A 15,535-nucleotide genomic window follows, 5' to 3' on the forward strand; every position below is an offset into this window, starting at 1 on the left:
CTGCATTCTCACTGGTGCTTGCAGACTGGCTTAAGATAAATGAAGGAGTTTCACGTCTACCCAAACTAAAGAGAAAAGAGCTTGTGCCTCTTGGATAAGCAAAGGTCACCTAAAGAATGAAAGGCTTAGCACTCCCCCGACCACCCACTGAAATTTATTGTAGACAGGCTGATGTTCAAACCATATTACCAGAAAGCAGCTAATCATGTGTTTTCTAGATGCGATAAATTTTTTGCAAGCAAGACGGTACTTCATCGCCCATTAGATCATCTGTGTCCCTAAAGCACACAGGAGACTACTGGCAGTCCTGGTTTGTAGGGTGGCTTTTGCCCAAGAAAAATCACTGGTCAACATTTACATGACTTTGGCATATTTAAATGATGCAATTTGGGGTCTCCTCATCACCGCCTGCCTCTCTGAGCGGCAGGTGTTTTGTGCGATCAAATGCACGGGGAAGGTCGAATAGGGGTTTGCGCTTACCTATTTTCTCCACAGGTGTATTCAGAGGGAGAAAGCCCTGTCTAAGAAGCTGATCCATCATCTCCTCATCATCTGCTTGTATCTCAGAGACCATGTTACAAGGAATAAGGCCGAGCCGGGCACAGGTTTCCCCGCGGTAGAATCCGTCAGCGTCTTTATCACCATAAACCTAGAGCCGAGGGGGAAAATAAATCCAGCGCTGTAATTGATTGGTTCAGAAATACAATAGTCCCACTGACGGTAAGTGAGTGTAGTCGAAAATATATTTTAAATATAGTTTTAAAATACCATAAATCACCTGCATAGGTCACCCACGCGTGTGCTGTGGATGTGTACATGTAACCCTCGCTCTGTGACTCTGACTCAAGAGCCAGTTTTTCATCTAGCGTTTGGACAACCTGCCATTCTTCTCATCAGGCAGGGTGTTTGCTTGGATGAATGCATGTTATTTAAATTCACGCACATTAAAAGGGTGTGTGATGAGACCCCACTCTACCAAGAAGGACCAGGTAGGCTGCACAAAGTGGTGTTTCTGTCTGCCTGAAATGGGTTCCTACGTAACAAGATAGTGCCACATAGCAGGCATTCCGACCATTCTCAAATGCCAACTGTCAGGACCCTTGCTGAAACTGCAAACAGGGTTCAAGGCCCTCTTTCTTTCCCCTCTCCTACTGAATGGCACAGTTTCTCTCGTTTTCCCTACTTGAGACTCACAAGGCTCCTCTCCTCTCAGAGGGCTGGATCTCACGGCCTGTAATCCCAGCACTTTGGGAGGCCAAGGCGGGCAGATCACTTAAGGTCAGGAGTTTGGGACCAGCCTGGCTATCATGGTGAATCCCTGTCTCTACTAAAAATACAAAAAAATTTAGCTGGGTGTGATGGCGCACATCTGTGTTCCCAGCTACTTGGGAGGCTGAGGCAGGAGAACCACTTGAACCTGGGGAGCAGAGGTTGCAGTGAGCTGAGATGGTGCCACTGTACTCCAGCCTGGGTGACAGAGCAAGACTCTGTCTCAAAAAAAAAAAAAAAAGGAACTGGCTACCAAAGGGATAGGAAACAACCTCCATCAGGTGTGTTAAAGAACTAAGGCATGGAACTCCAGCCTCTAGCTGCTGATGCTCCCTTCTTCCCTCCCTTTCCCTCTCCCTCCTTCCTCTCTTCCCTGCCTGTCTGCTGACTGACAAGTGTTGTTTTAAAATTTGGAGCCTGTGGTATTTTTCTCAACAACGTAGGCCCTAATAGAATCCAGAGTTCACAGGACATATTTGGGTGTGTTTGTGTGCACACAAACCGGGCAGATGCTGGAGAAGGCACTTTGCAGAGGGCAGGGCCCTTGCCGTCACGGCACCATGCCCCCTCCTCCCGTGCCTCGCCCACGGCCTGCAGGAGAAGGCCATCTCTAAGTCGATACCCTGTTGCCAGTCTCTGCCCCCATGACCCAGACCCGCCTCAGGGGCTGACGAAGCCGCCCGCAGGCAGCCATCCCGCACCTTGATGATCTGGCCTTCCTTAAAGGGAAGCTCCTCCTCTGCAGCATCTGGGTTTGGGGACATGGTGAGCGGGTCGTAGTCAAAGAGAGCCACAAAGATCCGGGCCGGGAGCTCTTCGGCACCAGGGTCAGTTTCTGACTCTTCATAGAAGTCTGGAGAAAGGCGGTCTCGCCCGTAATCGTCTGCGAGCAAGTGGGGGTGAAGAACAGAGCGGCAGTGAGCCTAACTGAGGAGCGTGCACGGGAAATGCAGCTTTGGAAAGCAGTGAGGATGGCAGCGGTTCCTTGACTTTTGTCTTTTTTGTGTCTTAACATGTAGGTGGAAATAGATCGGGAGGTCTAGGTCAGATGAATTGGAGAAGCACATAACCACAGCCACACTCTGTACCTGGCCACACTGCATGTGAAAGCATTGAGACAGGGCTGGGCCTCGGGGGCCTCCTCAGAGAGCACAGGCTGGGGCAGGAGCTGCGGCCGTGCCAGGGGCAGGATGGCCCATGCTGAGGAGCCTTCCCAGGACCCACACACTCTGCAAAATGGAAAGCTAAGCACAGCCCACGTTTAAAATATGTTTGTATGTTAGTCAAAGTCCATAGAGGTGACCAACTGTTCACTTAGGTAAATATGTAACTGGCAACAAATGCATCCTTATTACAGTGAATTAATAACTTCCTGGTGAATTGGGTTTCAACTCCATATACCACCCAGCTTCCAAAAGTGGTTCTTTTGGACTAGAGGAAACGGATACATTCCTAGACACACACAACCTCCCAGGATTGAATCAGGAAGAAATTGAAACCCTGAATAGACCAATATTGATGAAATGAATTCACTGCTGAATTCTACCAACATACAAAGAAGAGCTGGTACCAATTCTACTGAAACTATTCCAAAAAATTGAGGAGAAAGGACTCCACCCTAACTCATTCTATGAAGCCAACATCACCCTGATACCCAAATCTGACAGACACAACAAAAAGAGAAAACTACAGGCTAATATCCCTGATGAACACAGATGCAAAAATCCCCAATAAAATACTAGCAAACTGGATCCAGCAGCACATCAAAAAGACAATTCACCATGATCAAGTAGGCTTTATCCCTCAGATGCAAGATTGGTTCAACATATGCAAATCAATAAATATGATTCACCACAGAAACAGAACTAAAAAACCATATGATTATCTCAATAGTGCAGAAAAAGCTTGCAATAAAATCCAACATCCCTTCATGATTAAAAAAACGCTCAACAATCTAGGCATTGAAAGATGTACCTCAAAAATAGTAAGAGGCATCTGTGACAAACCCACAGCCAATATCATATTGAACAGGCAAAGGCTGGAAGCCTTCACCTTAAGAACTGGAGCAAGGCAAGGATGCCTGCTCTCACCATTCCTGTTCAACACTGGAGTGCTATAGCCAGAGGAGTCAGGCAAGAGAAAGAAATAAAAGGCATCCATATAGGAAATAAGAAGTCAAATTCTCTCTCTTCACTGATGACAAGGCATCCATATAGGAAATAAGAAGTCAAATTCTCTCTCTTCACTGATGACAAGGCATCCATATAGGAAATAAGAAGTCAAATTCTCTCTCTTCACTGATGACAAGGCATCCATATAGGAAATAAGAAGTCAAATTCTCTCTCTTCACTGATGACAAGGCATCCATATAGGAAATAAGAAGTCAAATTCTCTGTCTTCACTGATGATATGATTCTAAACCTAGAAAACCCTGAAGACTCTGCTAAAAGGCTCCTAAAATAGACAATTTCAATAAAATTTCAGGATACAAAATCAATGTATAAAAATCAGTAGCATTTCTATACACCAATAAATTGTTCAAGCTGAGAGCCAAATCATGAATGCAATCCCATTGACAATAGCCACACACACACACAATATACAGAATACATCTAACCAAGACACACAGAATGTACCTAACCAAGGAGGTGAAAGATCTCTACAAGGAGAACGACAGAACACTGCTGAGAGAAGTCATAGATCACATGAATGCTAAAATATTCCATGCTCATGGGTTAGAATAAATATCATTAAAGTAGCCATATTGCCCAATGCAACCTACAGATTCAATGCTATTTCTATCAAACTTCCATTGTCATTTTATATAGAATTAGGAAAAACTACTCTAAAATTCATATGGAACCAAAAAAGAGCCCAAATAGCCGAAGTAGTCTTAAGCAAAAGGAACAAATCCGGAGGCATCACATTACCTGACTTCAAACTATACTATAAGGCTACAGTCACTATAATAGCATGGCACTGGTACAAAAACAGACACACAGACTAATGGAACAGAATAGAGAACCAGAAATAAAACCACATGCCTACAACCATCTGATATTTGACAAAGTTGAGAAAAATAAGCAGTGGGGAAAGGACTCCCCATTCAATAAATGCTGCTGGGATAACTGGCTAGTCACATGCAGAAGATTGAAACTGGACTCCTACCTTTTACCATATACAAACATTAACTCAAGATGGATCAAAGATTTGAACGTAAGACCTCAAATTACACAAATACTGCAAGAAAACCTAGGAAATACCATTCTGGACATCAGCCTTGGCAAAGAATTATGACTAAGACCACAAAAACAATTGCCACACAAACAAAAATTAACATGCATGACCTAATTAAAGAACTTCTGCACAGCAAAAGAAACTATCAACAGAGTAAACAACACCCTACAGAATGGGAGAAAATATTTGCAAATTGTGCATCTGACAAAGGTCTAGTGTCCGGAATCTGCAAGGAACTTAAATCAACAAGAAAAAAATGACTCCATTAAAAAGAGCAAAGGACATGAATAGACTTCTCAAAAGATCACATACAAGCAGATAATAAAATATAAATAAAAAATATATTTTAAAAATTGTATAAAAATAAATAAAAATGCTCCACATCACTAATCATCAGAGAAATCCAAGACAAAATCACAATGAGATACCATCTCACACCCGTCAGAATGATGATTAAAAAGTCAAAAAATAGACATTGGGGTGACTGCAAAGAAAAGAAACACTTAAAAATGTATATACCGTTGGAGGGAACGGAAATTAGTTCAGCCACTGTGGAAAGCAGTTTGGAGATTTCTTGGAGAACTTAGAACTACCATTTGACACAGCAGTGCCATTACTGGGTATATACCCAAAGGAAAAGAAGTCGTTTCACCAAAAAGACACAGGCACTCAATATGGTGATCGCAGCACTGTTCACAATAGCAGGGACATGGAATCAACCTAGATGCTCATCAACAGTGGATTGAATAAAGATGTGGTGCGTATACCACATGGAATGCTATGCAGCCAGAGAAATGAACAAAATCATGTCCTTTGCAGCCACTGGAGGCCATCATCCCAAGCAAATTAACACAAGAACAGAACGCCAGATACCTCATACTCTCACTTATAAGTGGGAGCTAAACATTGGGTCCACATAGACATGAAGATGGGAACAACAGAAACTGGGGAACACTAGATGGTGAAGGAGGGAGGGGGCAAGGGCCGAGAAACTCCTGACAGGGCGCTATGCTCACTACCTGGATGATGGCATCATTTGTAACCCAAACATCAGCATTCTGCACTATACCCATGTAACAGACCTGCACATGTACCCCGGTGAATCCAAAATAAAAGTTGAAAGTTGATTTTAAAGAAATCAAAACAATTATTTTGGAAATCCTAATACATATGCATATATATACATGTGGATCACTAAACATCATTAGATAGATGTGTACATATGTGTATATATGTATGGAGAGAGAATGCGGGGGAGAGGGAACTGACAGATAATATTGGTCTGATCATGGGAGGTGGTCTCACAACACTATCAAGGAAGCAAGTGAGAAACACGCCAGCTGGCAGCAGAGAGAGCAGGATTGGGAGAAGCAGCCCAGTGTGAGCTTCTGTCCCAGCATGAGGAACACAGGTGGTGGGACGAGACGACACAGGTATGCAGAAGAGACAGGACAGGTGGTGGAGAAAGAACCAAACCGTTTGGCCTCTTTCACCAGAAAAAATAAAACACGTAGTCTAAAAATAAAAAGCACTTTGGCTGCAGGAAAGGTTGAATTTTAAAATGCAATGAATTGTTTACATTATTGAGATTCAGAGTCTTTTTTGAATGCCTAATCTAAAATGTCAGTAATTTCTGCCAGGGAACAAAACTTTTCCACAGCAGCCTTCATTAATTTCTCCAGGCTGTTTTGATTTTGTTGATAGTCCGTGAAAAAAACTGACTTTTTTCTAGTTTCAAGTGGTATCTGAGTTCAATAGAATGTGAAGCGCTCCGTGGCCTCTACAACAGGCACAGCTGTGCAGCCCCTGCTCACACCCAGGGATGATGGTGGAGAACAGCTGTGGCTGCATGAGAAGGACGCCTGCTTTCCATTCTGCTGGAGATCTGCTGGAGGAACTTAATGACCATGTCAGTGTGATCTACTGAATGCAGTTCCAGGTACGGAAAAATGCCAGTGGAGGAGAACCTCTGGCTACAGCATTTTCCAAGCAAGTTCTCAGCACTTCCCAGCTGAGTTTATGTGGCAAGTTTGTGGCATCAAAACGTGCAGAGGGGTCTGGGGCTAAGGTCAGATTCTAGAGAGAGTTGGGAGTGGTCAACATACCCCTTGAAAATCTTTCAGGTCCCTCCTATAGCCTACGTAAGAGTGCATTTTCTCAGTAGGTGGCTTATACTCAAGGACCATGATCTGTGAAAACATCTTTGTGTCTTCAAGTCCAAACTCACATGGACCATGCAACTGGCCACACCACAGGAGGCATTTAGGCAGACACCCCAACACAGAGCTGCCTGAGGCCAGTCCCCCAACGAAGGCTCCTTCCAGAGAACTGCCCACAATGTCACGTTGTTTTGGGGGGAAGACAGGTGTGGGGTAGAGGTGGGTGGAGCACTTGGAGTTGAACGTATGTGAATAAAATCAGCGTATGTGGTGACTCCACCGTATGTTCTTCCAGAGAGGATGCACTGGATGGTTATGAGCACCAAACCTCGACAGGGAAAGAGTAGCAGCCTCCCTGGAATGTGTCCATGGAAACTTGGCTTCACTGCAGACTGGACTGGGCAGTTGGGGGTCCCTTGTCCTTGGTGATGGCAGGCGAGACTAAAAGAAGCACTTACCTACAGCTGTCCGTCTGACCCTGGGGGGAGTGGGCACTGCCTCCCATCCTGCTGAGGAAGTGTGCTGGCCCAAGGGGTCTTTGTTAGGAGGAAGGGTGTGCATATCGTGTGGGAGATCAGGGCTCATGCCTGGCCGCCTGGGTGGGCTCCCAAATCCACCGGTGCCATAAGAATAAGCACCGTCTTCTACAGGAGAGAGGTTTCCCTCACTACCTGGCCCAGAGCAACTGCCCTCACTGCTACTGTCCGTTGTAATTTCTATGGAGATAAAGGGAATCATCTATTAAACAGAGTTGACAGCTTTTGATTTTTTTGTTGCAGGGAAACCTGAAGAAAAGAGCTCCCCTTTTTAAGGGGCAAAGCTTTGTCAATAGAGTTATTAATGTTTTTATTTTTCCTCCCTGGACACAAAGAAAACATGCTGGACTTTCCTCACTTTGTAGGCTCAGTAGCCAAAATAACAAAAAATGGGAGAATACAGAGGAGATATTCAGAGTTGATTCCTAAGAACAGAATCCTCTTGAACGTGGTGCTTCGGTTTTAGAAGAGTGAAGCTACAGGCCTTCTGTCTGACAGGTCAACAACTAGATAAATGCAAAGACCAAAAGTTATAAAGGATAAAAACCAAACCTAATTAAGTATATATTTGAAGACATCTATCAATGTTGAGGCCTCTTTACGCTAATTATATGGTTTAGAATTTATTAGATATGAAGCCACATAATTTTGTTTTTTAATCATGAAGGACATTTTTTAAATTTTGGAAATCCAGAGAATATTAAAAGTTATATTATTTTTCATTGTAGGTCCACTGCTTATTAAAAATAGGAAGTATATGGTTTACAGACTTAATTTCCTCTGAAAAAGATAAGTAATGCCTTTGAAATATAGATTTCTAAAATATTGTTTTCTAATATTTTCACAAGAAAAATAGAAGTAAATGACAACTAGAGGAATATCCTGTCTGTTCAGCTGTCGCTGATGTTCATTTCCCAAAGCTCTTTGCCGAGTCCTCCTCCTCCTCAGGTGGGTGATAAGCACCCTCCGCTTCTGTTTCCTTCTGAAACCATAATAGGTGCTGAGATGTGTATTTGTGTGTAAAGTATCTGGTTAGAGTTATTTTATGTGGTGTCCCAGCTTGCTACATGATAAGAAGTCAGCACAATTAAAGCAAACCTATCATAGGTTTGTCAGTTAACTCTTTTCTGAGTTATGTTCAGAGGCTTTTTCCTTGTTAAGGTGTTGACATAGATTTGCTCTTTCACCCAATTTAACAAGTGTCCTACTGAAATTAAGACACACATGCAGCCTTTGGAATTCTACGGCTTCAGAAAAATCCAACCAAATTCATCAAAAGTAGTTTCATTTGGGAAGGGTTTTTATGATACTAATAAAACTTTAAAGCTTCTCACTGCTGATGAATGTAGTTTTTAAAAAAAGTCTCAACAATATACAGCCATTTGAAAAGCAATACTGATCTAGGAAAATAGCAAACCAAAGCGGAGACAAAAAATAATTATTTAAGCCAATATTGAGTCTAAGTCCAAGCAACAAGACAACCCAGGACAGTAGATTTAAGCCAGACTCTGACAGCGAGGGTCACCCTGGCAAGACTGCAGGCCCGGGATTGGTTTTCTTGGACTTCCTGGCTCAAGTGCTGATGTGTCACAGCACAGTTTTCAGCTCTCAGTCCTAGGAGACTGGAGTAGAAGAGCCACCATGCGTCTTCCAAAGGACGTCCGTTCTGAGCGCCCACAGCATGAACTTCTCAGCGGCTACACCATCCCCAGGTCACTTCCTGAGCAATGCTTGCAGTCTTCACTCATTAAAGTTACAGTCAAATGAAGACTCGAAAACTCACCCTAACCACAGAGAGAGAATGAGAGCCTTGAACAGGGGGATTGGCCTTTTCCCCACCTCGTTTCTCAAGGCAGGACATCTCGGACAGGTCATTTAACATGAAAGCCAGGAGAACCGATTTATTAAGCTCCATAGTCCCTCCAGAGGGAGTGACACACGAATTGAATGAAGATTTGAGAGACACACACTAGGTTTAGAATACCCAAAAGGAATCTGGGCTCCACTAACCCTGCTAGTTGATCTGTAATAAGTGCCATCAATGTTCTGTGAGCCTGACTGCATCTTTTATTATTCAGTTAACTGAAAATACGGTTTCCTAAGGATCTTTAACATTGCATGAAATTCTTACCGGTGAAACATAAAAACAATCTAAAAGCTGTAAAGATGGAAAAGGAATTTTTTTCTTATTGTTTGAATCGTACAAGGAAGAAAAAGTCTGGCAGGACACAATTTCAAAGAATCTGTTTTGCGTTATGAAGCCTTTCTTCATTTTGAGTTGATGGAAAAGAAGACCAATGGCCTTTTAAACTTCAGCTATTTCAATGAGATTCCAGGTGGCTTTTCAGTGGCCTAGACTATCCAGAAGTTATCCTCCTTGAGCCCTGTCATGCCAAGCCAAGACGGTTTCTCCTCATCTATTTCTGCTGTATCAAGAGTTCTCCCTGCATTTATGTGTATGTGTGTGTGTGTGTGTGTGTGTGTGTGTGTGTGTGTGTGTTTTCATAGAAGCCTGGTTCCTCTGTGCTGATGACCAGCTTCCATTATCTTGTGCATAATACTTTTTGGAATTCTCCTTGCCATGATTGATTCCAATAATAGAAGTATCCCCCTCCATGGATTGATTAGGATGACTAAAACGATAGCTTTCAGCATGGCTGGCTGAATTCCAAAAAGTCAGGAAGAGAATGGAAACGGAATGCCAGATGATGACTCATGAGCAAGGGAGGTGCCCAGATGGATGTGGGGAGCACACATTTCAGGGGCACACTCAGCTGCACGGTGTCCCCCAGGATTTAGCTCTGCTGCCAGCGTGTCTTCTGCAGACAGGCAGCATTCCCTCGGGTGGGGCTCACAGACCCCTGAGGCACGCTGACATCCAGCTTCTGCACCTGCCATGGACTGTGACCCTGAGTGTCCCAGGGAGCCCATGCCAGGATGAGGGAGGTGACACAAAGTGGTCCCCCCTTCAGTGCTTACCCTGTGAAGCTCTCCAGGAAACAATCAGCTGGGAGAACATGGATGTAGAAGGCCCATTTGATATTTCAAGAATACTTACAAACAGCTTTCATTTATCTTGTGCTGTTCCTGCCTTCTTTTTGCCATGAATAACAGTGTTCTTTGCTTAGTGGAAAATGCTACTCCTAAAGTTTTGTTCATGCTTAGATGGAGGAAGCAGCCACATGCTCCGCGGCTGAAAGACACAACAGCGATGATGGGGCCACTAACCGATGGATGGGACTGTCACGGGCCGGGACCTCTGAGGACCAGCGCTGCCACGGGGAAACCTCCGGCCCATGTGATCCACCCGTCCTGCAGAGGCTGGGTTCCCTAAAATCTAAAGACAAAACAACAACAAAGTCGTAAGTCTCGCCAGCATTGGGAACTGAAGAATTCAGTTAGCCAAATCAAGTGGGTTGAGAAGCAGAATCTGTAAAGGCAACTAAACTTAGCTTTTAACTGAAAGGTTAGCTGAATGGCCTGGGAGAGAACAAAGCCAGGCACCGGCACCCCACTGTCTACTCGGAGCCGCTGCTGGGCGCATGGTGGGGTGAGGGCAAAAATAATTCCTTGTGGGGGGGTCTCTTTTGGTTGCTGCTGCTGGTGCTGAAGACAAATGTTTTGGGACCAAAGAGACAATGGCTTGAATACATCCCGCCCCACCTTGGCTCCTTGGAGCACTTGAGTCCCTCCTAGTCTCCACATGCCCCCCTCCCAGCTGTCACAAAAGTGGGGAAGATGTTGCAGTTCCTCCTGTCCTGCTTGGATAAAAGTCGTATGTGAGGTTTCAAAAAACTGAAAGACGGAAGTTTCTACATTTTATCAGCTTCAAAACTCAACATTCTACTCCTAATCTGAAAATGCTGGTAACATTCTAGGACTCAGACAGGTCTCCTTTCTGGCTAAGTTCACCTCTAAATTCACCTTTAGATCAGGGTTAGGATTGACTAAAGACAATCACAGCAAAACCTTCTTCTCGCTAGTAAGTAAATGGAGTGAGGAAGTTCTCAGGAACACAGGCATGAACGGTGGGAAGGGAGTCCGGGGATGAGGTGTGTCTGTGGCAGGGCAGGGGAGGCTGCGGGCTGCCGTGGGCGGCTGAGTCACCGAGGCACGGATCTCGCACCTCTCCTGGGTGGGCCCATCGCAAGCACACGGCCTCAGACCCAAGGCCTGGCGCCATGTGGATGGCTCACCTGTGTTTTCAATGAAAAGGTCAGCATGACAGGAGCAAATGTTCTGAAAAGAGGACACAATATAGAGATGAATGAAGCCTTCAATGAATCCCTATGCTCAAAACCAACAACAAGCCCAGACGGCAGGGCCGGCAGGGAGAAGGCTGATCATGGAAAATTTGTTCTGGAAACTGTGGGCACAGAAAAGAAATGGGAAAAAACAAGAACTTTGGAAACAATATGCGAAAAAAAAAAAAAGATTTCTTCAATCATTGTTTTTTTTTTGGTTATAAATGTCAGAAAGCAATGAAAAAAACTCCAAAATAACAAGGAAAAAAAAACCCTCGACAATACTAGTAGTCATAAATAAATCCCTAAGGATCCCTGTGAACACAAACATGTTGCCAAGCTTTCAGATAGTCACACTTCAGCTAACCCTTAATTAAAATTTACATTCAGTTGTCCTTTAATTCAAGCGGCCATACTCATTACTGATTCCGGGGGGTGGAAATCATTACTCTAAGCAAAGTAAAGAAATCTTCAGCATGGTCAAAAGGTTGGGAAGCAAATGGGACTTGAGAAATCAAAAATGCAGGGAAAACGAAAGACAGCCAGCAAGAGAGTCCCCAGGGATGGACACCAGAACAAACAGAAAACCAGTGAAAGGATGGAACAGATTGGTTTGGCAAGTGGCTGTGAAAAGGAAGTTTAGGTCACACACCGGGGGGCCTTGTGCGACTCTGGGAGGTGGCTTTGCGTGGGGGGCAGCTGCCCTACTGTCGGGCATGGTTATGCTTTTCTTCCAGACACCCCGAAAATCTTGGTGCTCGGTGGGCTCGCCCCAGCCGTGCTTCCTGGGGGGCGGCCTCTCCAGGCCGGGCTGGGGGTCGTTGTTCCTGAGGAGGCCACCAGGGCCCACCTGCTCCCCAAAGTCCTCCTCGACGCTGCTCTGCCGGGTCAGCGTCCGCCGCCGGGCCAGGAGCGGCCTCAGGGCCCTCCTGCAGGGACAGTGGCCAGGGCCTGGGCTGCACGCGGCCACGGTGTTTCCGAAGCCAAACCGCGACTCGTCCTCTTCACTCCCACAGTCCAGGCCGCTGTCCGGGCTCCGGGTGGCCGAGCGGCTGAACCGACAGCCCCTGTCTTCCAGAAGGAAGTCCTCCACGTGGGGGACGGCCCCCGAGCCCCTGTGCTTCACCGGGAACCAGGAGCCCCGAGGGGCCTCGTCGCCCCTGTAGGGCCTGCCGGGCCTGGGCTCTCTGGCCAGCCCCGTCCTGGCCCTGGGGGACGGCCCTGCACCCTGCTTGTGCAGCAGCCCACAGCACTCTCCGTCCTCTTCTGCTACTTCGGGGATACTGAAAAGTCTCTTCCTGTGGGGCTGGTGGGGAAACTCGGGCTGCTCCCAGAAAGTGCCTTCCGAGGTCCTATGGTCAGTGCAGTCCTTACGGGGTGGTGTGTCAAGAACAGGCGCGGGAAAGAGTGTGTGGTCAGCATGAAGTGGGGGCCAGGGGAGGAAAGAAAATACAGACAGAATTAGTCCTGGAGGCACCGAGCGGGGGGAAGCATGCGTCTACTCAGGCCGGGGGCATGCCGTGGAGGGCTCTGCAATGAAAACAGAATGGGTTACGGGGCTGGGGCGGGGTGGAGGCTGAGGCAGAGCACACACAGAGCCAGCGGGCCGGGCAGGAGCCAGCGCCATGCATCCAGCCAAGGAGAGGGCAGGTGAGATCCCGGCGGCACATCAGGCCCCACAGTGCCCACGGTACCGCTGCTGTAGACAGTAGGTGTGGCCACGGTGCCAGGGGAGACTGCCCGGGGGCTACATCCTCAGAAACCCTGAGGGCAGCTGCCACTGGAGGCCGAGTGTGACTGGAGACAGTTCACCAGACAGGGAGCCTGACCCGTCCCTGTCCATCCACTGGGCCCACTTCCCTTCCAGCGCTCGGCACCCTCTGCAGGACTTTCTAGTTAGGCCGACGTGTCACCCTTCTCCCTGCTAAGATACAAGCTGCGTGAAACCACGCCATCCCCGGCCCCACCAACAGCGCCCGCACACCATCGTGCAGAGTCTGTGTCAGCAAAGGACTGGGGTCCGCCTGTCTCCTCTGCATCCTGCATCCTGCCTCAAGTCCCTGAGAGCCACACTTGAGCCATCACGGTCGCTAGTGGGTGGCACAGAGCTGGCCACACCGGGAGCTGCTTAACCAGTGTCCATGGCTCTTATACTGCCCATCTGCACGTCATCACTCTCTGCTGGGAACAGCCCTCAACTCACCCTCTACCCAAAGAGCACGAAGGACTCCTGACTGGTCTCTCCTTCAAGGGGGCTTGGCTGACCGCCCAGGCAAAGCGTGTCCCTGGGTCCTGGCCGTCGGCCCTCGGGATGCTCAGTAGAGATGAGCCACATGGGCACGGAACAGGGCCACTTGTCTGTCCCCCCTCTTGCTGTGGGCCCCTTGATCTTGGGGACCATGTGGGATTTGCCTAACACAGGGTCTGCCATGGGCCTGGGACTTGCCACAAGGCAGGTGAGGAGGCATCGGGGCACGCACTGTGCAGTTGATAGCTCTCTCCCTTCTCTTTGCAGATTCGGGAGCACATCAGCTAATACTGGAGCGAATAAGGACATCGAAAACAAACCATCCTTAGAGGACAGGGATGGCAACCCCAGGCACTTTCCAAGGCAGGCGGGAATGAGTGAACCAGGCCAGCGGGGGCCAAACACTGCCGTGCCCATCAGGGCTCCGGCTCCGCTACAGCTCCTCACTGCCACGTGAGAACGTGTGCGCTGAGTGACCAGATCTCTGTACCACATCTTGTAATTTCTAAAGAGAACCCAGAAATCCAGACCTGCCTACATGATTTCTATTTTTTTTTTTTGAGACAGCGTCTCACTCTATTGCCCAGGCTGGAGTGCAGTGGCGCAATCTCAGCTCACTGCAACTTCTGCCTCCCAGGTTCAAGTGATTCTCCTGCCTCAGCCTCCCGAATAGCTGGGATTACAGGCGCGTGCCACCATGCCCAGCTAATTTTTGTATTTTTAGTAGAGACGGGGTTTCACCATGTTGGTAAGGATGTTCTCGATCTCTTGACCTCATGATCTGCCCGCCTCGGCCTCCCAAAGTGCTGGGATTACAGGCATGAGCCACCGAGCCCAGCCTCCTACATGATTTCTAAAACCAGACAACACCTTGTGGATGGGAGAGGGAGGCTGCTGCCATCCTGGCCGAGCTTCAGCCCCGGCGATCCCCCTGTTGCTAAGAGGTGGAGAGAGTGGGGCTGTGCCTGTGGGGGTGGGGCTCAGCCCAGGAACTTTATGATGAACTTGCTTGACCCTGGGCCACCTTCTGAGGAGAGAAGGTGACATTATTTCTCTACTAAGCAATTCCCGGGCTCTTCCTCCATCAAAAGGAAAGGCATCAGGGGGCGAGGGAAGACCAGCTGCCCGCCTCACCGGGCCTGACTCATGGGCACTTTTTCGGAGCTCCTGGCTCTGGGGCACACAGAGGGGTCGTGGGGTCAGACTGGACCACTCCGCAAAGGCCAGTGAGAACCTGCTCCGTGGTGTCACCTGGGAGCGGGGACGGAGGAGCTGCCGGGGATAGCACGTGCTGCACCATGCAGGGTTTGCATAGGGATCTGGCATGTTCTTTGGTGACAGGACATCCCCCAAGGCCCTGCCAGGGGCCTTTGCCAGGAGAACATAAGTCAGTCTTGTCTATGCAAGTAGGCACCGAGTTGGCAGGCCAGATTTGGATGAGTCTTCTGTCCACCATTCAAAATGCACGCCCTCTGTTCCTGGAGAAAGCAGTGCTGGGAAGCTTCGTCCCGGGGGGTTTCCTCTCCAAGGCCTTTTTCGTTTGGAAAACCCACAAAGCTCCTACCAATGGCTTGCCTTTGTCTGTCTCCCCATTAGGTTGGGACCTGCAGAGGGCACCCCTTAGCCTAGCACAGGGCCTGGTGCATAGAGCTGGTCATCCCGCACTGCCCTGCAGAGCACATGAACGCGGGAGTCGGACGCACTGGCCAGCGACCGCAGCAGCAATGACAAACATCTCCCCAAGGCCAGGACCGAGGGGAAGCCACGTGGATGGGAAACCCACCCTCCTTGGCTCTAGGGTGCCTCGAGCTCAATATTCCTGCAGGTAACCGCCTGTCGACC

The 15,535-nt window shown here is 47.8% G+C and overlaps 2 protein-coding genes across 41 annotated transcripts in view; one reads left to right on the top strand and one right to left on the bottom strand.

The window, feature by feature from the left end:
• Positions 1 to 14,227, top strand: part of PIWIL1 (piwi like RNA-mediated gene silencing 1) — a 93,658-nt gene extending 79,431 nt beyond the window's left edge. For 12 of the 20 annotated variants that reach the window (XR_010148194.1, XR_010148206.1, XR_010148195.1 and 9 more), the window contains 2 exons: positions 496 to 720; positions 13,961 to 14,227. The gene's annotated coding sequence lies outside the window, so the exon portion shown is untranslated. Of the gene's footprint in view, positions 1 to 495; positions 721 to 6,238; positions 6,446 to 13,960 lie in introns of those variants that run through there. The other 8 variants (XR_010148196.1, XR_010148188.1, XR_010148191.1 and 5 more) reach the window with 3 other exon arrangements.
• Positions 1 to 15,535, bottom strand: part of RIMBP2 (RIMS binding protein 2) — a 321,527-nt gene that overhangs the window by 15,975 nt on the left and 290,017 nt on the right. For 12 of the 21 annotated variants that reach the window (XM_024348152.3, XM_024348148.3, XM_024348150.3 and 9 more), the window contains 3 exons: positions 10,430 to 10,538; positions 1,971 to 2,152; positions 481 to 649 (listed from right to left, as the gene is read on the bottom strand). In XM_024348152.3, coding sequence (XP_024203920.2) covers positions 481 to 649; positions 1,971 to 2,152; positions 10,430 to 10,538 — 460 coding nt within the window. Of the gene's footprint in view, positions 1 to 480; positions 650 to 1,970; positions 2,153 to 10,429; positions 10,539 to 12,097; positions 12,815 to 15,535 lie in introns of all 21 variants that reach the window. The other 9 variants (XM_016924628.4, XM_054664718.2, XM_016924632.4 and 6 more) reach the window with 1 other exon arrangement.

This window comes from Pan troglodytes, chromosome 10 (assembly GCF_028858775.2).
Source record: "Pan troglodytes isolate AG18354 chromosome 10, NHGRI_mPanTro3-v2.0_pri, whole genome shotgun sequence".
Lineage (NCBI taxonomy): Eukaryota > Metazoa > Chordata > Mammalia > Primates > Hominidae > Pan > Pan troglodytes.